General features: G+C 42.2%; 1 protein-coding gene across 2 annotated transcripts; it reads right to left on the bottom strand.

Annotated features, from left to right (window-relative positions):
- Nucleotides 1-276: 276 nt before the first annotated feature.
- TMEM144 (transmembrane protein 144) lies at nucleotides 277-19,496 on the bottom strand. 2 transcript variants are annotated; one of them, XM_082237263.1, is made up of 12 exons: nucleotides 19,316-19,496; nucleotides 17,438-17,640; nucleotides 15,984-16,106; nucleotides 13,885-13,984; nucleotides 13,094-13,174; nucleotides 12,242-12,320; nucleotides 11,509-11,594; nucleotides 11,127-11,236; nucleotides 9,649-9,768; nucleotides 8,499-8,596; nucleotides 4,696-4,749; nucleotides 277-3,147 (listed from the first exon to the last, which is right to left on the bottom strand). In XM_082237263.1, exons 2-12 carry the CDS (start codon nucleotides 17,574-17,576, stop codon nucleotides 3,064-3,066), a joined length of 1,074 nt encoding a protein of 357 aa, XP_082093389.1. In that variant the 5' UTR covers nucleotides 17,577-17,640; nucleotides 19,316-19,496; the 3' UTR covers nucleotides 277-3,063. The 2 variants fall into 2 exon arrangements, with proteins under 2 accessions (XP_082093389.1, XP_082093388.1); XM_082237262.1 differs by having other exon boundaries at nucleotides 11,118-11,236; nucleotides 17,438-17,638; nucleotides 19,316-19,492.
- Between the last annotated feature and the right edge of the window lie 6,712 nt (nucleotides 19,497-26,208).

Genomic DNA, 26,208 nt, shown 5'->3' with positions numbered 1-26,208 from the left:
GGTCTTATGAACTAATAAAGGCTTTCTGGGAAATGATACATAATGAATTGAAAAAAATGTTTAAAATATCTTTTGTTAAAAAACCGACATCCCACAGGAACAAAAAAGACTTTTTATGTATGCGACAACAGCAGCACGGATGCTACTGGTCCAGAGATGGAAAGAAGAAAGAGCCCCACCAGAGAGGAATGGCAAACTAAGCTGTTAGACTCTGCTGAAATGGCAAAAGTGACTAGGGAACTCAAAGACCAAGAAGACAAGAAATTCAAGAAAGAATGGGAAAAGTTTATAATTTATTTAGGAGACCACTGTAAGCAGATGAAAACATTAGCAGGATTTTAATACCACTTGTAATGTAATAAATATTACGGATAATATGGATAGATACAAAATATAGACTATGAAGTACAGTGTTACCTCAGATTAAGAACTTAATTCATTCCGGATGCCTGCTCTTAACCTGAGGTACCACTTTATCTAATGGGGCCTCCCACCACCGCCGCACAATCCTGAAGCAAAGTTCTTAACCTGAGGTACTATTTTTGGGTTAGCAGAGTCTGTAACCTGAAGCGTCTGTAACCTGAAGCGTCTGTAACCTGAGGTACCACTGCAATATGCAGTTGGTAATGTTGACAATAGGACCCATGGAGGGGATGGGGGGGGGGAGTTGCGAGATTCGGAGAAATCTCATTTTATGAATATGCATTTGGTATTGTAACTAATTTGCACTTGTAAAATCAAATAAAAATGATTTTCAAAAAAACAAAAAAACCCCCCACCACTTGTACAAGCAAATGTGGAACCTCCCCCCACCCCAATCTACTTTACTCTGCATCTTTCTCAGGTGCATGAGCTTCACTTAAAATGAAAATACTTCCACCAGATGATCCAAAAGAAGCTACGGACAGATATATCAGAAACAACTTGGATGATGTATCTCCCTCTGTCAATCTCCAAGCCCAGATAATTCACCCTAATTACAAAAGCATATTCATCCCATAACCAAGTCAAAAACCAGGATTCAAAGGGTTGAGGAAGGATGTTTGTTTGTTTTTTATCCAGGATTACCAGGGATTGTTCTGTCAACACATGCTACCCAAAGGGAGGCCAATATCAAGCTGTTTATAGAGGGAATGGGATTCCATAAGGAAATGCTTTTCCGTCTCATGGAGCCAAAATTAATTACAGCTAGACCTTTGTTAGTTAAACCACTGATACAGAAAGTCAGCGGGGTGACAGACACAACAGATGGTATGTTTGCTACCTAGAAATTGCCTGGAACATAATAATTAAGGGCAACAGATGGACTAGAATTGGAAACAGAACAGGTAATGCACAAGGAATGAAAGCATCTTTATTATACCTTTCATCTTCCTTCTCCAGGCCTGTCGAACAAGGCTGGGCAGTTTCATGGTCCAAACTGGCAAACTCAATAATTTCACTGGAAATTGTGCTATGATTTTGTTTTCACAAGGTTTCTATACTGTTTGGTTGTAATAAAACCTCAAAGTCGGTTAGAAAATGAAATTGTCAGTAAAAAAGCCCAAACAGTTTTAAAATAGCCATATAAAATATCCAAAAATTAATTAAAATCAATGATAAGCTAAAAATCAGATAAAAACTGCTCGACCGGATCCAAGGCCCTGCCAAGTGTCTTTAATCCTAATTTTTCCATCTGGTTAGCAAAATGTAATTCTCAGTCCGGTCCAAAGGTGTGGTCAATTGCCCTTGTTCTGCCATGTTCTGTTACTCTTCCAAGTCAAGAATATTCCTGTTCATCTTTCTCATGACATCAGTACTTTGATAAACATTCTTAATCCTTTTACTCAGCCTCATCCAATTAGAAATCTATTTTCACCCATTTGCACCTATTTATTGACAACATTCCATATCTTGACAATATACCGTATTTTTCCGTCTATAAGACGCCCCCGTCTATAAGACTCCCCCTAATTTTTTACATTATTTTTAGGGGAAAAAGCATGTCATATACATGGAAAAATACGGTGCATGTATATCATAACAGCTTTGCTGATAGGAGGAGGAATGTATAGAGGCGATCCTATTTTGGGGGAGAAGCAGGGTTCAATCTGTAGATGACTGTCTAGACTCTGTTTAAATAACTCCAGTGAACGACAGCCCAAAATCTCCCGAGGCAGATTCTTCCACTGCCGAATATCTCAAACCATTAGGATGCTCATCCCAATGTTTGAGCTAGTCAATTCCCCTGAAATTGCCCACTGGGAATGGCCTCCAGTGCAGGTCCTTGGGCACGCTTAAAATTCTTTATTTGTCCAGCACATTTATCTCCCATCTCTTTTCCACTATGGAGCTCAAGATGGCTTACACAAGATTCCCAGATGGTCTCTCATCCAGGCAATGACCAGACCACCTTGGCTTCAACAGGGTTGGTGCATTGTGCATTGTGCATTGTGCTCCCTCAACAGGATGGTCCAGAAATTTTTTGGTAGCTACCTTGGGTTCATTACAAAGAAAGCAACACAAAATCTACAAGGGTAAACCAGAATGTCATAAAGTGGCGAGGAAACTCTTCGAGTTCTCCAGAACTCTTCATCAGCCTGTTTGCTGAGCATACTCTGTGTGTCTTTGTCTAAAGGTGGAGTATCTGGGTGATGTTCTTTATTAAAAGGTCCTGTATTAGAAATAAAAGAAAGATGCAATGCCCCAACACAAACATTCCTTCCTCTGCATAGTAATCAGCACTTACACTTCACTGAACTCTTCCTTTTATACGTTACCCTCACCCCAATAAACAACAAGCCATAATACAAAACATAATGGGATCATTAAAGCCTCTGACCTGGATTTCAGCCCATAATCATCCAGCTGAGAGAACATAAAAAGGTTTTCCCTTATCTCCCCAAATGTGGAAAACATGATGAATGCCTTGCATTTCCCACAAAAAGTTCTTGCTCTAGGGACTTTTGCCCCTTGCTTCTCTGGCGAGAGTGATGATATTAGTGATCCAAGAAAATGCCAGATATTATCTTCTCTTTCGTGTCTTAAGCCACAGCTCCACCTGCTGGTTCAGGCAGTGGTTCTTCAGACTTTAGAAAAAGCTGTCGAGAGTGACCCAGCCAAAATAACACAAAATGCTATTAGAAGCAACAGATAGTTTTTCAGCCCCTGCATAGACACAGAAAGGGATTATTGGTTATTTTTCAAATGTTCTTACATTTGTATCTTGCCTTTCGACCATTATGACCTCCAAGACGGCCTACTCTGGTTCCTAGGGGGTCCCAGACTCACCAGATCTGCCTGGTTTCAGCAAGGTTGTGCCCTCATGTACCTTCAGACCACCCCATGGGATGCGTGGGGAAGAAAGAGAAGTGGCATTATTTTCCAGAAGTCAGGCTTGGTATTGCGTTATTTGCAAAATGCTGCACACCGACAACTTTATTGTATAGTAAGATATGCGTTTGTCGGAACACATTATACAAATGGTAGCGGTCAGATAATATTTGCTTAGTTAAATTTATCTGGCCAAATTACCTGTATGAAACAGTATGTAACATCAGTTTGAGTGTTGAACTTGAACTGGAGACACCTGGGTCCCTTTCTTATACAGAGCGATCTTGGTGGGCCAGTCATTAACTCTCAGGTGACAGAAAGGTCAGAACTGGGTGGGCACAATGATAGAGTCAATCTGGCACTCCCCATCCACCCAACTTTGCTGTTCTCCCTTCTAGTGAGTTGCAGCAATGCTGCTGCCAGGAGACTATTGCTTTGTCTCTGTCCCACTGGATGACCTGTTCCTGAATGTAAACAAATACACCAATGTAGGGAAAATAGGCTGGTTCAATCCAGCAAGGAAAGACAGGACTAGATGTTATATATGGACATGGGGCAACAAATTCCAGCAGCTGCTCATTCTAGGAAAACTGAAACTCTGGAAAGGGGTGCAGAGGAGGAGGAGGTCCTTGCCTCTCCCCACTTTGCTGCCACAACATCCTTCTTAGGGACTTTTCCCACTAGCCTCCCACAGGGCTTCAGGTGGGGGTTTACTCTTTCAAACCCGAAACCAGTATTAGTGTGTCTGAGTGTATGTATGTATCAGGGAAGTGTCTGGTTAATAATAATAATAATAATAATAATAATAATAATTTATTTATACTCTGCCCATCTGGATGAGTTTCCCCAGCCACTGCTTTTCCACAATGCTGCCTCCCTACAAGCTGCCCCTCCCAAAAGCTTGGATTTATTTATTTATTTTAATGTTTAAAATGCGTATGCCATCCTTCATTTAAAGGACCAGAGGGTGATTCACAACACAGAACACAACAAACAATATAATATAAATGCATACATAAGGAAATTTGTTTCCTTAGCGGAAGCTGTCACTGGGAATTTTGTTACGCACATAGCCCCCCCAAAACTAGTAGCTATGAGAAGACTTATCCACCATATATTTGTCTAAATGGGGTCTTTTAAAGCCATCTTAGTTGGTGGTCACATAGCAGCAAACGCCATAGGTTATCTATGTGCTGTGGGAAGAATCATTCTGAACCTCCCACCTTGCAGCTTCAATGGATGACCTTGGGATCTAGTATTACTAGAGAGAAAGAAAGAAAAAATCTCTAGATTTGCCTGCCTCTTCCTCCCCAGCTACTTAGAACTTCCCATTTTTCAGATGCGGATACATCAAAGATGAGAGGAACAAGATGCAGCCCTTACCTTTATTTCTTTAAATACCAGGACTCCCCACATTGCAGCTATAAAGCCAGGACCCTGGAGAACAAGATTAAGACACGATGAATAATCATAATAGCATTTGTTCATGAGGATTTGCTGGAGCCCAATTATCTTATTTAAATTCAATCTTGCCTTCACTAAAATGTAATCGTGTGCTAAATTGTTGCTCGTGATGATGACAGAAGGAAGAATGTGAGAAGATAATGGCCTTTAATAAAAGGCATGCCAATCCCACAAAAACAAAGCAAACCTCTGGGGGGCACTTACAGATTACCTGCTTTATTGAGCCATCGTCTTGATTTGTTTTCAGGGAGGCCTGTGTTTTATTGCGAATCCATTCGGATTTTTTTGTTGTTGGCAGGATAGAGGATGTTTCATCAACCAAGTGTTATCCCACATTTTCCAATATGCTTCTCTGTCACTTTCCTTACCGCAAATAAACCTCCCCTCCCCTTTTCTGAGGGGGAATGAGGTTTGTTTGGTGAGAGCTCCAAATGAACTGCAATGGCACAACCTGAATATGCTGATATGTAACTGAATCTCATACCAGAAACACCCTGGAAGCTCCTTCGCAGGGGGTTGGGCTAGATGACCCTCGTGGTCTTTTCCAACTCTACAGTTCTATGACTCTATGTGCAAAGACACATTTACAATTGCAATCTTATATATCAGGCACGTCCAACTCCCTAGAGCAGCAGTTCTCAACCTGTGGGTCCCCAGATGTTGTTGGACTACAACTCCCATCATCCATTAGCTCTGGCCTTGCTAGCTAGGGGTGATGGGAGTTGTAGCTCAACAACATCTGGGGACCCATAGGTTGAGAAAGGCTGCCCTAGAGACTGTGATCTACTCCCAGTATAAAAGAACTGGCATTGATCTACCCACTGTCATTTTTCTTTTCCAATTTCTTTGTTCTGTATGGGACAATGACAATAAAGATTATCATATCTTATCGGAAGCAGGAGGAGTGTGTGTTGTGTGTGTTTTTGGGGGGGTTGGTCAGAGTTGTTGAACTTTTTTGGGAGGAAGGCACAGGGGTTGTAGAGCTTGTTTTGGGGGAGGGAATACAACAAACGCTCACAAGAAACTATTGAACAGAGCACTAAAACTGCCATTACTTTCGCTTTACGGTAACTGATGCTGATGCCAACGGAGGAACCTTGCGGCTGGGGCGGGAGGTGGGGACATTACTTGACCACGATTGACCGCGATCTACCAGGAAAACGCAGGTGATCTACCTGTCGATCGTGGTCGACCGGTTGGACATCACTGCTATATATGTCTACTCAGAAGCAAGCACCACTGACCTAAAGTGGATTTCCTCCAAGCTTGCCACAGGGTTAGTCTTTGCCCATATTACAGACACTCAGGTCACAGACATCCTGGCTGAAATATGCCCATGCACAACCTCTATAATAGGCTTTGCTCTGAAAGTGGCTTTCCTTCTCTCCTCCCCCCTATCTCTAGAGCACAATTTCCCCACTGCTTTTCAAGGTGTTTCCAATCTTAGTTACTTTGCTGCTCATCCCAAACACCCATTTCCATAAATGAAGTACAAAGGTTCCTATTTTTAGTACCCTGCTGTGAGGTAGCCAGAATATTTATTGCAATTTTTTTTCTATTGCCAGCTTTGACCTTAGCTGCCCCTGCACATTTTATCTCAAAACGGCTCAGATGTATCTCCAATTTCCTCCTTCTGGAAAAGGACAAGATATATGTGCTGAGTGATCCTCATCTCTGCAGCTTGTTATAATTTACTGCACCCTATAAGTCAACAGGACAGGTGCAACTGCAGATTGCCATGATGAAAAGTGGCGCTTGTGGTGGGAAGGACTTTTTATCCTTTCCCTCTTCTCAACTGGGGAGGGGGTTGGAGAATAAAGAGAGCAGCTTGCCCCCTCCCCTGACACAATCCCTAACACAGTTCCTCTCAATGGCTGCTTTGAACTTTTCCTTTGTGCCTAAAGGGGTCAATGGGCTATGAAACAGTGCACTCTTCTCTGAGCTCCCCCATTTGCTTGAGAGAGCTATTTTGAGGAATTCTGTCAATGTACCAGGGTTTATGCATGCAGAGAAAAGGGACAAAAAAGGGATAAGTTAGGTGTGCGGGTTAATTCTGGGTGTGTTTGTCCTGCACCTGCAACTAGCTAAGCATGTGAGAGTGACTCAGCACAATCTAAAGTATAAAAATGCACATGTGTTTGAAGTCAATTTGCCCTTGGCCAGAGCCTAGTGTGTGTTGGAACGCTGCAAGGAGACTTTATGTTACAACTGCATGTTATTCTCAAACGTAATCTGTTCGAAAGTCTGTTCCAAAAGCAAAGCGTTCCAAAACCAAAGCGTGCTTTCCCATAGAAAGTGCCTACTGCTTCCTTTCCCATTTAGGGATCTAACAGCTTGATGATTCTGACCACCTTGCTTTCCATCAGAATGAGCATGGTCAAGCAGAATGCAACAGATGCTAGAGAGATGAAAGCACATTCTCTTAAAAGAAAAGGGAAATGAGAGGAATGTAATGGATGTCGTATGTCAGAGCTGGAAGAGGACAGATCTGGATTTCTGGGCAATTTGTAGTTGATTTATTAGGATTCCCAACTGCCAATGATTTAACAATAGCAGAAACAAAATTACTTTCCCAGCCCTAAATCATACCACTGAAACGGAAAATTTTGCGTAACCAGGAGTGTATTTTTTGTGGGGGCACAGTTCAGTTAAAATTATAGAATTGTAGGTGTTGAAAGAGACCCTGAGGGTCATCTAGTCCAACCCCCTGCAACGCAGGAATATGCAGCTGTCCCATACAGGGATCGAACCTACAACCTTGGCACTGTCAGCACCACACTCTAGTCAACTGAGATATTCAGGCTATATGGGTTCAGGCTATTCAGGTTTGGTGCCCAAACCAAATTCCAGTGTTCAGAATTATTTTGCACCAAGCCTGATGTTTCAGTCAAGGTCATATTTACTATAAAAGTAAGGCCAGAAAGGAGTCTAGGTTTCACTTTTTCTTTCTATCTCTTTTCCTTCTGATGTGGTGTTCTGTATATAGTGTTAAGGTTTTAGACTTTTTATAAGTTATTGTAAGTTTAAGTTGGGTCTGCTTCAACTGGATTTCTTATGGACAGTGCCAATCCTGAATGTATTGGATTTGTGACCATCATGCTTACAGTGGTGCCTCACAAGACGAAAAGAATCCGTTCTGTGATTCTCTTCGTCTAGCGGTTTTTTCGTCTTGCGAAGCAAGCCCATTGACGGATTAGCGGATTAGCGCTATTAGCAGCTTTTAGCGGCTTATCGGATCAGCTGATAAGCGGCTTAGCGGCTGAGAAAGGGGGGGGGAAGGAAAAAAACCCCGCAGGAACTCGCAAGACATTTTCCTCTTGCAAAGCAAGCCCATAGGAGATTCATTTTGCGAAGCACCTCCAAAACAGAAAACTCTTTCGTCTAGCGAGTTTTCCATCTTGCGAGGCATTCGTCTTGCGGGGCACCACTGTATTTGCCTTCAGTAGCAGTAAAGCTCTGCTGGATGAAATATAATTGCCTCTGATCTATTTTTTGGGAATCCTGCAAAGTGTTTTAAGTTTTTGATCTGCTAAGTATACGTCAGAGTTCTGCTCTGGATCAATATTGAGTAGAATTTCATGACACTCTATTGTACGTGAAACCTCCATAACAAAGGCAGGAGTGGGGTGGGGTGTATATGTGGTTTGATATGCAAAAAAACAAACAAAAACAAAACACCTTTGAAACCTAAGTTTATGAGCAGGTCCTTCTTTGGTACTTACCGCTGTGATTATTGGAAAGCTGACCACAGCACTGAGGTAATGATTTGCTAGGAACCAGCAGGAAGTGGCGATCGCCCACAATACACCAGAAACAAATCCTGACAACAAATAAACATATATTATTACCCATAGAAATCATAGCAATATAGACTTGGAAGGGACCCTGGGGGTCATCTAGTCCAACCCCCTGCCAGGCAGGAATATCAGCTAAATCATGTATGACAAATGGCCATCCAACCTCTGCTCCAAGGAAGGAGCCGTCTGCAAGCAATTTGAGCTGGTGTGATGTACTGCCAGACCAAAATGTCTGAAACGGGTATTGCGATCTGAATGGCATACAGGTTTCTGACAATTTACCAATATATTGCCCAGCTCGAATCCTAAGGCCATGCTGCATTTGCAAAGGGCTTTCAAGGGCTCAAAGCTCTTAGCCTGCATTTCCTATTCTTAACAACAATCCTGTAATGGTTATTGTAAATGGGCGGAACTGAGGCTGAAGGAGAAGAGCTCACTTTAAATTCACCAGGTGTTCGTGTCAGAATTGAATATGAAGCATGGACTACCTGATTTTTAGCCTGGGGTGAAAGCCACTATTTAACACCAGCCTTTGGGTCCCTTGAGGAGCTAAGGGGCACTAAGTCAGGTGGGGCACAGATCTTTCCCTGCAGCAGAAACGCCCCACCTGCTCCTGGATGCAGGCAGAGCTGTATGTATGCTTGCAAACGCAAACATATTCTTTGTTGAATGAGCTGATCAGATGTATTCTTCAATATGTAACAGGTTTCTTTTTATGAGGAGCCAGTGCAGTGCTCTCCAGATGATCCAGATGTGAATTGGTGTTCAACAACTTCTAGAGAGCACCGTGTTGGCTACTTTTCCACTACGACATTATTAATATAATACCTCCCCAAAATACCTTCTGGGTGTGTGTGTGTGTGTGTGTGTGTGTGTATATATATATATATATATATATATATATATATATATATATATATATGGGCTCTTAAAGACTGTGTGCAGGATAGAAACCTCATCACTCTTGAAAGTACCTAGAGTGGCATACTCAAACATTGCCTACATTTGTCTAATAGAAACAGAAAGATGTATGTTTGATAGTGATCTGCAATGCACATGTATTTCAGAATTCTACCTGGGATGATGGCTTCAGGATAAACCTTCGGTCTATTTTTCATCACTGCACAATAGATCAGGAAGTAGATGGTACTTGTAAGGAAGATGCCACTGAAGTGGGCAAAGACGTAATCTAAATCTGAAACAAAAATGGGAGGCATATGCATATGTAGAATATGTTTAGGAAATCAACAATATTCTAGAAAAGCAGCAATTACTTCTGGTAAGGTCTTGCTCATACCTTAGCCACACGTTTGTTCATATAAGGCCTTCAATACCTTCCCCGGTTTTAGCTGATCAAAAGGCTTTCCTCAGTATGTATGTGCGATGTAAACGTGACTGTAAATACTATACTAAATGTCTCACTGATTTAAACTAAATGATTTCTTTGTGGTTTACAACAAATATTAAAAGCATCAATAGAAATAGTTAAAAACCATTCTAAAACATTTTAAGACAATTAAAAATAACAGTAGAAAATATGTAAACACATCAACATCTGTGTGTCTGGTGTCTGGCTAAGCTTGCCAAAATGAAAAAGGTTTTCAAGTACAGTGGTATCTTGGAAGTCGAACAGAATCTGTTCGGGAAGTCCATTCAACTTCCAAAATATTCAGGAATCAAGGCGCGGCTTCCGATTGGCTGCCGGAAGCTTCTGCATCCAATGGGAAGCCACAGAAGCCGTGATGGATGTTCGGGTTCCAAAGAATGTTCGCAAACTGGAACAATCACTTCTGAGTTTGTGGTGTTCGGGAGCCAAAACATTAGTCTAGCAAGGTGTTCAACTTCCGAGGTATGACTGTAAGTGCTGGAAAGAATACAGTGAAGGTTAGTTTCACAGATCAAAACCTTTGAGTGGGTACGTATGGGATAAGGCGATTCTGCAAGTAAACTGGTCCCAAGCCATTAATGGCTTGATATAACAATAATAGCAACTTAAAACTTTACCCAGTAAGAAATCAGCAACTGCTCTAGCATTCTGCACTAACTGCAGTTCTCAGGTCAAGCACAAGAGAAGCCCAACATAGAGTGCACTGCTGTAATTCAATGTTGATGTCACCAGTGCATGAACTACTGCAGTTTGTTAAGGATTGCTGGGAACAGTAACTCTGTGAGGGGTGAACTACAGTGCCCAGAATTCTTTGAGGGAAAGAATGTGCTTTAAAAGGCACAGTAGCCTAGGGCTGAGAAAGTGTGCTCCTAATTCTTCCTTTTAAATTTGCTGCCATGACTTTATCTGTCTGGCATCTGATGTCATATGTGGTTTGGGCCAAACCATGTCATGGGGCAAATTAGGCCTGCAAGCTAGAAACGCCTCACCAATGAGCTAGAGAAACTATATTATGAGGTGATTAATACATATAATAAACAAACAAGGGACAGATAAGCAAAGGGGGAAATACTTTTTCCTCCCCTTTCGCCCATCGTGAATGAGCAAAATTTCCCACTAGTTTAGATTTCATATTAAAACAGTTCATCTGCCTTTACCGAACTGACTTGCTCCGGTATATTTCGTTCCATTCCTTCTGCCGTGGTCCTTGATGTAAAGCACTGGCACAAAACTCGAGCCATAAAACATTCCAGCTATCACAGCTAGGGAGCAGCCTCTTCCAGGAAAAAGAAAGGAAGATCAAGATACGTATTACAAACTCAAAGACAGCCATTGCACTATACAATATTCATTGCAGGTTTGCAGGGCTGCGGCCGAAAACATACTGGAGAACTGTCAGTAGTTTTCTAGAAATTGCTGTCTTGAAAGAGATGTTGGAGCACTCATCACTGCCACAGAATGGTTACAGTTTGTTGTCTTTATTGCCTTGTGAAGTTCACCAAAGGAAGCATGAAACAGGAGGTATCCAGGTAGGGCTGGACAACTTACATCATTCTCTTTCCTAACGGAGAAAGATGGTCTACCCATGAAGCATCGGTCCTGTTTTCAGCGCTATGGTCAGAGCTGTTGATTGACTGTTGGTGAAAAGCAAAGCTATTAAGGCTAAGATTTCTGAAAACATTCAGACCTGGATTATGCTAGGTATGCTCATTCACTTGGGAATGAGGAAGGATGTCGGACAGCTAGGAGCTGATAACTAAAGAATTTGCAGCTGGTGCATCTGCAGATATTATTCATTTCATTTCATTGCTCTTCTTTTCTTTATATCCCCGCTTTCTCCTAGTGCAGGACGCAAGGATGCTCACAGCATAAATTAATGCAGGTACAACAATACACAATAAATATAGACATTAAAAAACAAATAAATAAGTAACCCTATGAAAAAAATGCACCAAAACACACAAAAAAACCATTTAAAAGCACTCGCACACAAGAAAAGAGATTTCTCAACACCCCAGTTATTTTCATTTTTGAATTGATAATTGAACAACATTGAAACCTATATCCTGATAAGTTTGTCTTGCTAAATCTTCCTTGCTTCCTAACCCTAGAGGGCACAAATAATGGTACTTTCTGTTCTTTCCAATATCCTCTACAGTTGTGAAAAAATGTGGGAGTCCTCGTAAGGGCTACCTTGAAAAGAAAGTGGTTGGAATAAGTTCTGTGTTATAATGCTTTTTTCTAGTGCGGAAGTGTAACATGAACAAAAGCAAAAACTTACATGTCTTAATAGTGGGGTGCTCTCTGATGACGGTGAAGAGCTCTCAACATCACTTTTTATGAAAAGAAATAGGATGGCACTGCAAATGAAATATCATCATGAACTAAACACCATCATGTTGTAGCATTTTATGCACACACACACAAACACACACAGTTGTACCTTGGTTTTCGACAGCTTAGTTCTTGAATGCTTTGGCTCCTCAATGCCGCAAACCTGGAAGTGGTCTGGTTTGCGAACTATTTTTGGAAGCCAAACATCCAATGGGGCTTCCGTGGCTTCCAATTGGCTGCAGGAGCTTCCTACAGCCAATCAGAAGCCGTGCTTTGGTTTCCGAACGTTTTGGAAGTGGAACGGACTTCCGGAACAGATTCTGTTCGACTTCCAAGGCACGACTCTGTGTGTGTGTGTGCGCGCGCGCATGCATGCATGTGTCTTAAAGAATCATAGAATTGTGATTATTTTGTCTAACCCCTTGCAATGCAGGAATCTCAGCTAAATCAGACATGATTTAGTCTTCCTTACTTCATTTTGCTGATTTTAAAAATAATTTGTTAAGACATTATCCTTTAATATCTCTGGCTGAGGGACAACATTGCTTCATAAATGGTGCTATACTATGCATATTTACTAAGAAGTAAAGTTGACTGGGCCAGTGGGACTTCCTTCCTACCTAGTATGTGGTTAGGAATTGCAGTCTTACTTGCAGACTCAAAAGAATAAAAGTTTTACTTTGCCTCAGTCATTTTAAAATTCTGATTCACTTGTATATATGTATATACACACATACACATGCATACTTATATGCATAAGTAGTGTTTCAAAATAGAAATATAGTAAGATTATTAATACCTTAATACTGAAAGTCCAGCTCCAATGTAGTTTAAAGCTGGTTTTGCTACTTCTTCTGGGTCAATCCCAAACCAGCCAAACCTGTGAACAGAAAGGTTAAAAACTCTTTTAAATTGTTTCCAAAATGAGAAGGGCATAGAAAAGTGCAGGGAAAGCTATCTAGCTTGCATAAATAAATTGCATGTGGCAATCACAAGTACAAGGGAATGATAGCTTGGCAAATAACATTGATTTTTTTTTCCAGGGTCACAGCATTGCAGTTTGACTTGTTCTTGTACATGCCGAAAGGATGTATATAAAAATATAAATGAATCCATTCCTGGAAGTAAAGATGTCTCGATCTCATTTACCATCTGAACAATAAAAATACTGTCTTGAAAAATGTTTAGTAGTTGAGGCTAGACTTGTACATTGCAAAAATTTAAACAACTCTTTAAAAATATAAGCAACTATTAATCACTCATGGAAACATTTAATTCAGCCTATTAAGGATCCTCACATGGTTTATAGGGCCTAGCTAACATTATATCTGACACACACACAATAACATCTTGAAGTCAACTTGTGAATGTATAAAGATTGAGAAATTACATCAAGGAGGAAATTACATCAGGATGGAAGTATCCAGATAATATTTTGAGCCTGATCTTTGGGGCAAGATTGTATATTATGATGAAGTACGTTACAGAGAGAGAAAAAATGCTTTTGTCATTGGTCTTGTTAATGGTAATTTTAAAGTAAATGTTACAAATACATACTCATACTATAGGTGAAGTATACCGGGTGCTTACCTTGAGCTTGCCCAGCCAGTTAGCAAGTTAAAAGAAGCCCAGATTAAGAGACCAAGGCCCAACCCAATGGTTTTGACAATGGGGACAACTGTTATATTACCTGCACAGTATGAAAATAACAAAAGCAAAATTAGCTGATTATTAATACAGTATAATCTTACTACAGTAGGTCTATATCAGTATTATTAATGCAACTGCTAATAAGCATAATCTACAATAAATCACTACATTTAGTGCGCTAGATTATGCATCATGGCCAGAGAATGTACAAAACTCAACCAAGATATACACCCGTTTCCCGAAACCCGTTGAGGATTTTATATATTGACCAGGAATTGTGCACAATTCCCTCCCTGCGGATGGATGATGTGCACATTCGCCATGAGGCTTGGTGAATATGCACAGCGTCCAACTCTTATGTACATTAACTGTTCAAATTACATGCCTCTTAACATATATAAGGCACTGGAGGATAACAATTTGTCATCCCTCCGTACTCACAGACTGTACGTTTCCATGCTGGGGGTACAAATTACTCCAACCACACATTCACCCGATGTGTTGGAAGATTGTGAAACCATCTTGAGAACCCATATCTGCCGCTACTCTTTTTGGCCATGCCCCCGCTTCACAGAATAGGCCCTAAATACATACAAATATGTATGCGCAGAGCCCTTATTCATAAAGGTCTCTTTAACATGACTGATGACTTTGCAGCTGGCAGGGGGGGATGGTAGCCCAGCACAACCTCACAGCAACATCACTAGTGTCTCTGAGTCAATGTAAGCAAACTTAAAATATTCTCCGTGGGTTGGATTCAGACTTAAGTCTGGGTCAGCCCAGTGTTTTCAATACAGTAACTGAATGCCACACTTGCCACTCTTTTCTGAAGCAGTCACACTAAAGCTCTACCAGCCTTTAAGTGATTTGACATGAAATCTCAGAGAGGAAAAAAAGACCACTGAACAGACAGACAAATCACAGCTGGAAGAACCCTGAAAGTCCTTGTAGGATCAAGCACTTGATTTTGTTTTTAATGCAACTCTACCACGCAATAGCATTTAGTATTCTCGTCATGCTGAATTACATAGCAGTGGATGAGAGACAAAATTAATAGCCCTCTTCAGACATTCTTTCGTCATATTTCGTAAACAGGTGGGAAGAGGGCATGAGGAGAAGTGCTCTGACTTTGCCCTTCTGATAACCCTCCATGAGTCCCCCGTCCCCCCCAGATTCTAAAATGTGCAGGAAGCCTCCCAGAGCACAGGTGGCGCTGTGCTGCAGAATATTGCTTTTCAGCCTGTGGAGGGCGATCAGAATGTGAACCAAGGCGTAGATGTGGGCAGAACTGATATGCTTGTAATGTGCTGAGTGTTATTCCCCCCGTTGCTTATTATGAAGCTTTGCGAAAGTGTTGCCTTTGTATCTTGCTTTTTATTTGAAACCACGATGCACACCTTAAGGTCAAATCAGTGGTGTGTTTACACTGCAGAGTAGCTGGCAGTGCAGGTTTTACTTCAAAATAAAAAGCAAATGTTAACTGTGTTCTGTTTTCTTGTAATCCAAAATACCTGTATATGTTTTGTATATGTTTTGGAAGCCGCCCAGAGTGGCTGCGGCAACCCAGCCAGATAAGTGGGGTATAAATAATAACATTACTATTGTTTTTGTTATCATTAAAGCCCCACCCATCCTACCTTAAGACAAAAATTGTTTGAAGAGGACCAGTACATGCATATGTCTCAGTACAGTCATACCTCGGGTTACAGACGCTTCAGGTTGTGTAATTTCGGGTTGTGCACTGCGCCGAACCCGGAAGTACTGGAACTGGTTACTTCTGGGTTTCGGTGCCTGCGCCTAAGCACTAATTCCTGCTTTGCGCATGCACAGAAGCACCGAATCGGACCTGCGCATGCACTGCGGGTTGCGAACGCTGCAGGTTGCGAACGTGCTTTCCGCACGGATCATGTTCGCAACCCAAAAATCCACTGTATTAACAATTGCATTTTATGATATTCCTGCAATCTGCAAATGGTGCATAGATTCACATGTGCATGGGTGTTAAATTGTAAACAAGGTAAGTGTTATTTCAGCCATACCTGTAGCCCATAAAAAGCCGCCAACCATGGCAAGAGGCCAAAATCTAGGGCTGTTCTGAATAAGGTTAACAATCAAAGAAACTATCCAGATAGCGGCACAGAGAATCCACTGGAAGAACATTCCTAGAACACAAATAAATCCAAGAATAATTAAGCACAACAGACCATTCTGCAGTCATGGCTGTTTAGTTTTAGTCTATATCATAAGAAGCGTTGGGAGATTTGGTGGTGGTGACGTCTGTGGCTGAGCAGCTGCGATATCACGGAATGTTTCAAAACTACTTGGGAAACGAAGATGTAAGAAACAGAAGGAAAACATCACTTTGGCTGGTGTTAAACCTCACCATGACAACGATATGGAAAAGTATGGAAGCTGAAGACAGAAAACTGAGTTATAAGGGGCCTCTCAAAGTGGGGAAGAGAATGCACAGTAGGCAGTAGATTAAGAACAAGAATCTAAGGGAAGAGTAGGTAGACAGGGCCTAATTAGAAAGAAAAGATGTGGATAGTCTGAGAACATGATGATGCAGAGTGCAGAAATATAGGAAGCTGCCTTAGAATGAATCATATCATTAGTCCATCCAGATCAGTGTTGTCTTCACTGACTGGCAGAAGCTCACCAGGATTTCAGGTAGAGGGCACTCCCTGTACAACCTGGATATCCAAGGATGGAACCTGGGACCCTCTATCACTGAGTTACAGCCCATCTCCTGAGTGATGGCCCTTCATTGTATCAAGACCACTGAACTGGGAACCAAAGTATGTATTGCAATAAATATGTTTCCCTTATTCCTTATGTCTAACTCATGACCCAGAATGAACTCTTCACTCGACTCAGGGCTCTGGGCTGGTAATAAACAGCACCTTCCACAGCCCATCAGTAGCCAGCGGTATAGAGTAGGACTTTCAGCAGGAAAATGGGCAAAGGACCCCACTTTAGTGGCTATTTTTCCATTCAGAACAGAAGTGGCCAGCTTTAGCATGCTTTTTAATTTTTTTAAAAAAACCCATGTGTTTACCTTAACATGTAGTTTACTGAAAAACAACACTCAAAGCATGCTTTTTTAGATTTTATAAAAAGTTTGGCATCTGTTGCAAACAGAATCAGGGGTAATTCATTTGCATTGACTCTTCACATCCCTGCAATGCATGAATCTTTTGCCCAACATGGGGCTTGAACCCACAGCCCTGAGATTAAGAGTCTCATGCTCCACCAACCGAGCTGATGATGTGATAGCTTCTAGAAAACACAGCTACTCAGCTTGTTTAGAGGGTGAGTCAAATACTAAATCCCATTTATAACAATGTTGATTTAGTTATAGAAATATTCCAACTCTGTGATTCTATCATCAACCTAATATAAAGTGGCTGTTGTTTTAAAGAGTATGGAAATTTTGCAACATGTACCATGTAAAGTATAACAATAGCAATTCAGTTTAAGCACAAACATTTACCATCGCCAGTGTCAAATTTCTTAACTGGTACAAAGTTTGTTCCAAACAAGATGACAGCTATTGCTGAGGAGGTGAAACCAATTGTTAGATCTGTCACGTTGCTGCTGACAGGGCTGGTGGTTCCTTGCCAGCTGTCCATCTCTGTTCTTCAAGAGAGACTCTGAAGTCTTTACGGAGCTATTTGGATCCCGTTTCTGACAGCTCTAGAACCAGAGAAATAAATGGAACAAATAACACATTTCGGCAAAAGTATTCCCAACAGTTTTATGCAAGAATCATTCTAGAATTCTTCTATGGTCTCTGTTACAGAATGTTACTATGGATACTGAACAATAAATGTATAATATGGATGAAGGTTTCATATATAGATAGATAGATATAGATATAGATACAGATATAGATATATATTTAATGTACTGTAGATAATCAACACTAATATTTAGGAGGATGTCCATTAGGGTAATACTTAACTTCTCTCTCCCTCTCCCCCCCCCCTCTCTCTCACACACACAGCATATATTCATTGACTGGAGGGGTAAGTGGAACTCTGCCCATTAGCCTTGTCCTTAACATTGATGCACCAGGCAGTCCCACTCCTGACTGTCATGTATTGACATGATTGCCTACACAGTGACAGTTGTATGAGCAAGGTGTTCCACGCCACCATGAATTGCAGAAGTGCAGGGTTCCTAACCCCAAGTTTATGCAGTTGTACACATCACAGACTCATCTTTCAGAAGTTCTGCATGGTGGGACAGCACCATGGGCACAGCAATGTTGGGATCAGATCTCCTTTCCCCTTTAGACAAGCAAGCAAGCAAGCAAGCAAGCAAACAAACAAACAAACAAACAAACAAACAGGTGAAGGGCAACATTAACATCTTATAACAAATGCATTCAGGAGGGCAGGGCTGGAGCCAGCACATGAACCCTCAGGCACCTGCCAGAGCTCCAGAGAGCTGGCAGGGCCAATTGCTGATCCCTGCTCTGAGCACCCATAAAAAGGGGGAGGGGTTACTCCATGGAGCATCGGGCAGCTGCATTTAGTCACCCTTTGAATTTCCCACAATGCCCCCAGCTTAGCATCATTCTGAGGCATTGTGGGAATTTAAAGGATGGTTAGACCAAGCCTCCAAGTGAAGCCAGGTAAGCTTGCTGTGAACTACTGACAGATGACACCCCCCCACACACCATGAGGGGGCACTTTGCATGGATCTGGCTCTGGGGGAGAGGGGAGCTCACTGCAATGCCATTCCCTCCCCCCCCATTCATAACGTCTGAAAGGGGCTAGAGTGTTTTGCGGAAACACAAAAATGAAATAATAAATGGACGCTATGCAGAGTGGAAAGCCATCACTTAGTGCTAGAAAATCTTTAAGCGGTTCGCACAAAGTGCAGTAATAAAATCACAAACAAAAAGTAAATACGTGCATAATATGAAAAAGCAGTGTGTGATCATAAAATTACGAGTCAGGAAAAGCCTGTCCAAACATGCGATTTTTTTAAACCTGTCAATGCTGTGGGAGTGAATTGCATGAGCAAGAGCAGGTCTGAAAACCTGTTCGCATGCAGAGTTGTTCCACCAGTGTCTACTAATTTAGACAAAAACATTTTATTTAATCCCCAATCTGGTAATATTTGTTGTTTCCAGACAACAAACCACCACAGTGGCCACTGAACTAAAATCCTCAATTTTTATACCATTCACCACCCCCAAAGGAGGGATGGGGCAGCCGCGGCCCTACAGACTTGCCGGACTCCAACTCCCACCGTTCCCAGGAGCACGGCCGGTGGCAAAGGATGATGGGAGCTGTAGTTCAGCCGTAGGAGCCTCCTCCTTCGCCCAAGTCTTGCAACGCGGGAGGAATTTAGCTCTTACTTGCTCCGTTGCCCTTCAGGCTCTTTCGCCGAGAAGTTGCTCAAGTGCTCTCAATGAGAAATGCAAACCTGTCTCCTGAATTTACTTCCCTTGCGGATCCTGCTTCCTGGTCAACGCTAAACTGCGGGTGGGAACCAGGAGCTCCACCCTGTCCTCATGTGATCAACCCACCTTCCCTCCCACTATGTGCCTCGTTCATTTGGGAGGCGTTTTGCAAGCGGGCCGGCCAGTTTTGTGTTGGAGAGCCGAAGAGGGACGGCGGGCGAGAGAAACCGCTGGGTTCAAACCCAATTCTGCACCCCCTCCATTTCTGTGCCATGGATTTAATGCCCCGTGTGCGCTTCGACGTGATCACGAGATTAGGAGCTAAGGGAAAGAGGAAGACATAGCTTTTATTTAAGGCAGACTTGCTAAGGTTGACGTTTTCCTCTTTTGGAGTCGACCAGAAGAGAAATTCCTGAATGTTAATTGTGTGTGTGCCCTTGCACACCCACACTCACCCACCCCTTGAAGACTTAATAGATGTATCAGCGCTTGTGGGCTAGATACAGAAGGCCATAGGCAGATGATAGCTTTATTCCAAGTCAGAGCATTGGTCCATATTGCTACGCTGAGTGCCCAGATTTTGGTGGACTTCATTTCCCATCATTCCTGGTCACCAAGTAAACTGGCTGGGGATGATGGGAATTGTAGTCAAACAACATATGACTCTACAGCATCTAGGTCTGGTCTGCACTGCCTTGCTCCTGCTTCCAGGATTTCAGGCAGGAATCTGCATATATCTAATTAATCCCCTGGAACTGGTGGTGTATCTAATGCAAGTAATGCAAACAAGGAAAGATTGAAATGTATTGGGGCTAATTTCTCCAACAATGAGCTATGTGACGTTGGGTGTCTCTAAGGCAGGCATCCCCAATTCAGCCCTTCAGCTTTGGGACTACAACTCCCATCATCCCTAGCTAACAGGACCAGTGGTCAGGGATGATGGGAATTGTAGTCCGAAAAAACAACTGGAGAGCCAAGTTTGGGGATGCCTGCTCTAAGGTAATGAGATCCAGTGCAATAAAATCTGGGGTATGCAGCTGTATCCAATAAAGATCCCCAAACGGACAGTTCTGCCAACGCATGGATAAGATTCATGTAAATGTGCATCTCTAGATGGTGATAAATAAGCAGACAGGTGTGTCTGTGTCCTGGGCTATCCAACAAGCAATTCTTTATCACTGTAAATGTGGCAGCTCTGTTCTATGCGGCCAGCATTTTGTTAACTTCTGTTATATATGGTTGATAGATTTTTGTTAATTTTCAGGAAAAAAATCATATGTTGGTACTCATTCAATAAATTGTGTGGGCGAGTGGTTGTGACCAGGCCTATGAGGGCAAATATTTTGTCTCATAGAGGGAAGACTCGTGCCAAAATATGTGGGACAGGTTAGGGTGGAGATTGGGGGACTGAAAATTACTTTCCCTTTTGCAGAAATGACTTCAATCCATTACAGTGGTACATGGGGTTTGCAGTGCTTTATTCAGTGAAAGCAACAAGAAAAATATTGCACATTACCTGCATAGCTGGGCTTTGGAATGCAAATTGGTTTTAGAAACTCCCTCTCTTGCTCTCTGAGTCTGACCCACCCTGTCCCCTCTGTGCATGTAAAAACCCTCTCTCCTGCACAGGCCCCAGCAAACCCCCTCTCTCACTCTCTGATCCACCTGCTGTCCCTTGCCTGTGCATAACCCAAGACTCGACTGTAACAGGCCCTTGAATTGCAAACTCCCTCTCTCACTCTCTGTGACGCATCCTCTGCCAACACTAAAACTTTCTCTCTCAGACTCCTCCTCCCAGACCCACCCTACCCTCTGCCCGTGCAATTTTGAGAATGAGGATGAGCTACGTGAAAAAAGGTATCCCGTTTGAAGTCCAAACAGGGCAGGGGACACTCTTCTCCAAAAAAGGATGATCACGTTTTCTTAGTCACAAGTGGCAGCCACTGAGCTATGGCTCTTTCCCGAGGCTTTGACTTTCCCCCAGGAATAGGCTTGTTCTGAAATTCTTATAATACAGAAGAACTTGGCATTTTGCATTGCAGTCTGTAGCTTCAGGTGACTTTTAAAGCTCTGTCAGATGTTCTTGACAGTCTTGCTGACTCAAACTTGAGTCAGCCAGCCTTGATTTCCTTAACGATTTGCCTCTTTTAACTTTCCTCTGACAGCTTTGGTTTCCTGCAATTAATTAGAATTGTCTTTCTATTATTAGAACCCCTTCTACCTAACCTTGCTTCCAACTGCGCTGGGACTGAATTCTGCCCAAAATTCTTCTACTAACATGTCAGTTTCCTTTCTTGTGATTGCAACAGCCATTATAGCTGTGCTTCTCAACCAACCCTTAATCACTTTTACTTGGAAGTGAATCACACTTTCCCTCCACTTTCAGCCCGCTGCATCATGATCCATACCATTACTAATGATCCCCTTACCCTAGAAACAGATATTCAGGGGCTGCGGAAGAAAGGGGAAGGTAGGTGTTATGTACTGATGTTCTCACCCTGGGCCAGCAGGGGGATATTGTAGATAGTTATGCAAATGAAGGATCGAAAGTGACGTTCAGTGATTGGCTAGTTACAGAAAATGGTTACTGTTGCATTCTAGTGGAGTTCTATATAAGCAGGCTGACTGAGCTCCTCAGTTCAGTTCTGTTCCAGCTTACAGATAAAGAGTTGCTTTGGAAGAATTGCTGTGTCGTCTGATATGTTCGCCCACAACTTAACAGTAGGAAACCTTCCTTTTGTTCTGGAAGGGAAGTTAGGATCTAAGCCATTATGTTCATGCATCAGTAAATCCAAACGTTATGCTGCTGTTAACCCCATTCTGTTTTTTTGAAGAAATTTGTGACCCACTGAGCCAAACGCAGCCCACCAGGGGTTAGGTAGGCCTCTTCTTTTTGTTCCCTTGCCGCAACTAAATTGAGAGGTAGGTGGTGATGATGGTTATGATTATCAAACAGAAAGCAAGACTACTTGTCTGGTATACAGTGGTACCTTGGTTCTCAAACGCCTTGGTACTCAAACAACTTGGAACCCAAACACTGCAAACCCGGAAGTGTTCCAGGTTTGTGAACGCTTCCGTTCTGAGCACCACACTTCCATTTTGAGTGTTTAGCTGAGGTCTGTCATGTTTTTGCTATTTATTTTGCGTTTTTGTTTTTACTGCTTTTTTGTTTTGTTTTTGTGGCTGTGTGGAACCCAGTTCAGCTACTGATTGCTTGATTGTGTGACTGCAGTACATTGTTTATTGCTTTCATTTTATTGATAAGTGGTCTTGTTAGATAGTAAAATTCATGTTAAATTGCTGTTTTAGGGGTTGTTTTTAAAAGTCTGGAATGGATCAATTTATTTTGCATTACTTTCTATGGGAAAGTGCACCTTGGTTTTGGAATGCTTTGGTTTTGGAACAGACTTCCGGAACGGATTAAGTTTAGGACCAAGGTACCACTGTATTTATACACAGCAAATGTCTCCACTGTTCTGCTGTTTTTAGCAACTCATGACCCCCTTGAGTCACCTGCAGGCCACCACAAACTAGGGGATGCAACATGGACGTAGCTAGAATTTTTATTAGGGGGGTGTCGCCAAAGTTTTTGAGCTTTTTTTTAGGGGATCTGCCAGAGTTGTTCAACTTTTTAAATGGAATCCACCAAAGTTGATCAGCTTTTTTAAAGGAGATCTCCCCCTAAAGTTGGTCAGGTTTGTTGGGGAAAATTACTCCCCCCCCCCAAACAGGACATTACATTACAAGGGGAAGGCTTTGGTTGGGGGTGGGCAGAACATCAGTTAACTGGGTACTGTTCTTTCAAGGCTTTTCGATAATTTTTGTGGCTCTAGGGGGGCTACGGCCATGGATTGCAAAAGCGGACGAGGCTCACTCCTGTGCTTTTAATAGATATGAGGAAGAGGGAATTCCAGTGTCTGTAGCGACAAGTGCGGGTGAGCTGTTTGATTATGCTGGCTGGCTGGCTGGACGAATGAACTACTCTTTAGGATCCAGGATGATGTAGGCTAGATTTGTGGATTCGTTCCAGAACAGTGGCCTATGCAATCCTAGCTCCACTTACCTTGGAGTAAACTCCACTCAGTTCAGTTGAACTTACTTCTGAGGAGACGTGGTTGGATTGCGTGGCTACATATTTATTGTGGTTCTGAAGAAACTAAATCATAATTGAATGTCTTGACTGCCCTCTGGCGGTCCTGATGAAACAATGCTCAGACTCATGTTGGCAACGAATGTAGTAGCAAAAACAACAGTCTTGTGGCTTACAGATTTAGGCATTGGAAAGCTTATGCCACAACAGTCCGCTTACAATAGGGCTGTGGTCTTTATCCAGTTCCCTGCAAGTAAGCCCCAAAGAGTACAATTGGACTGCTTTCTGAGATCGCAGTGCAGGTCTGTTTAAAAATATTAGGAGGCCTAGTGTAGCTCTCTTCCCAGACCATTACTTCCTTTGCAATCTAGAGCAACTGACTTTATTTCCCATCTTTAGAAAATACCCTACCTGTTTCTGCAGTCCTAGAGTGTTTACAACTAGCAGGCATTCTGTTTAGATGAGATGTTGCTTTCTATTGTTATTATTTCATGTAGTTTTAAAAATACAGAGGATTGATTTTTCATGACTGGGAATCATGCAGTGCCTCTGACTTGTTTGTGGTTGAGTCTCCTGCAGCCACTAACCTGCTGTTTCCATCCCTCTATGGCCACCATGAAATCTTGAAGCAAAGAGGTGGTAAAGCAGGGCTTCATCCTGTGCATGAAGAATACAGGCAATTGCCTTTTCCTATTGTTACTGACTCTATGCAGCAAGCTGTTAAGGAGTTCTCACATGGATTCCAGTTACCAGGTTACATTATTTAAGGTGGGATGGGAAGTTGTACTTCTTTTCAGGTATCCTTAAAAAAACCCTCACCCCCCCTAGGTATAACTGACCCTCTGATCTAACTAATAATAATAATAATAATAATAATAATAATAATAATAATAATTTTTTATTTATAGCCCGCCCATCTGGCTGGGTTTCCCAGTCACTCTGGGCGGCTTCCAAAAAATATATTAAAATACTGTAATACATCAAACATTAAAAGTTTCCCTAAACAGGGCTGCCTTCAGATGTCTTCTAAAAGTCTGGTTGTTGTTGTTCTTTTTGACATCTGGTGGGAGGGCGTTCAACAGGGCAGGCGCCACTACTGAGAAGGCTCTCTGCCTGGTTCCCTGTAACCTCACTTCTTGCAGGGAGGGAACCACCAGAAGGCCCTCGGAGCTGGACCTAAGTGTCCGGGTAGAACGATGGGGGTGGAGATGCTCCTTCAGATATACTGGACCGAGGCCATTTAGGGCTTTAAAGGCCAGCACCAACACTTTGAATTGTGCTCGGAAATGAATCTAGTTCAAGTTTGCCTTTTAAAAAAGCAAACTAGTTTAGTTCAAGTTGACCCAAATGAACCTTTTCATAAAAAGTCTGTCCTCCATCATCTTACCCATCATTCAGAATGGTACAAGCTGAAGTTTACAGCCCAAAATTAAATCAGAGGCCACATACTTGTAATTAGATGCCTGGCATACAGAATGTCAACTGGTGAAGCTTTCTCATCATTGTATTTCCATACTCAAAAAGGCTTGCCCTGTTTAATTTGTGACAGCCATACAGCTGTTAAAAAGGCACAAGGCATTTTTTTCTTCGTTCAACGGAATGAATTCATTCCAAGCCTGGCCTAAAACAAACCTGAGTACAAAAGCACCAACTAAAATATCAGTAGCTTATATATTGTTTGCATTTTCATCAAAACAGAAAATTGCAGCAGAGGCTGATCATAATGTAAGCAGGTTGAATTTCGTACATGGGGGAAGCTTATGGGATTTGTCAGGAGTGAATTTCTCCACTTAGGTGAGAAGAGTACCAGGACTTTGGCTCCTCCGTACGCCTCTTGTCATCGACATTTTAGAGCAGCCTCCAGAGCATCTTTCACCAGGAAAGAAAATACTTTGTCAAGCAGGGAGGAATATTAAAAATATGCTAAGAAGATTAATGCAAGGTTGTTAATGCACCTCACCAGTTCGCTATCATTAATCCTGTCAGTTTGAAGAATTTTATTTTATGTCTTCAGTCAGGTTTTCTTCATAGAGACCAACAGTCTAGCTTAACTGCCAAGGTGCCTCAGAGCACAACTAGAGGGCTGTTCAGATAGCACCCCCCCAGTTCAGTTCGGTTTAATATGTGTGTGTGTATACACACACACACACACACACACACACACACACACACCACCCTTTATCAAAAGATCCCAGGGCTGTGTACAACATTATGGAGCATCAGTAATAAAAAGGCTATGTCATGGTGGGTGGGCTCCTTTGGGCCTCAGCAACTTACAGGACTCTCCTCAAACAGGTTGTTGTTGTTTTAACCCACAGATGGGGAACCTATAGCCCCGCATGCATTGCTAGACTACAACTCCCATCATCCCTGCTTGGCTTGGGCTGATGGAGTCTAACAACACTTGGACGGCTGCTGTTACCCCATCTTTGGCTTAATCCCTTAGTGCCCAACTTCAAAGTTAGGTTGGATTGAATTGAACTGAACATATATTGTTCCCTTGTGACCCTCACTACCACCTCCCTCTTGCCTCTTTCTGTCTTATGCGTTTTTGATTACAGTCTTCTCGGGGCATTGATGGCCCAATAAAATGAATGAATCACAGCTAGCCTCACTCAGTTCAGTGGAAATGACTGCCTAGTTTGATGTGCAGAGGTGCGCTGCTGTAAATTGTCAAGACTTCCCAGATGTTTCTTCTCATTAAAGAGGCTTGGTATTTCTTAACTGTTTTTTGCACTAGGGGGCTCCCAGGAGTTAG

This window comes from Podarcis vaucheri, assembly GCF_965113315.1.
Source record: "Podarcis vaucheri genome assembly, chromosome: 9".
NCBI lineage: Eukaryota > Metazoa > Chordata > Lepidosauria > Squamata > Lacertidae > Podarcis > Podarcis vaucheri.
The sequence above is the reverse complement of the archived record's forward strand: the minus strand, read 5'-3'. Positions and strand labels throughout refer to the sequence as shown.

Coding starts and splice junctions, on each gene's coding strand:
- TMEM144 (XM_082237262.1), bottom strand. CDS start 17,576: ATGGACAGCTGGCAAGGAACCACCAGCCCTGTCAGCAGCAACGTGACA. Junction 13,985..15,983: donor CGGCTTTTTATGGGCTACAG/GTATGGCTGAAA, acceptor CATACTGTGCAG/GTAATATAACAGTTGTCCCC. Junction 13,175..13,884: donor ACTGGCTGGGCAAGCTCAAG/GTAAGCACCCGG, acceptor TTCTGTTCACAG/GTTTGGCTGGTTTGGGATTG.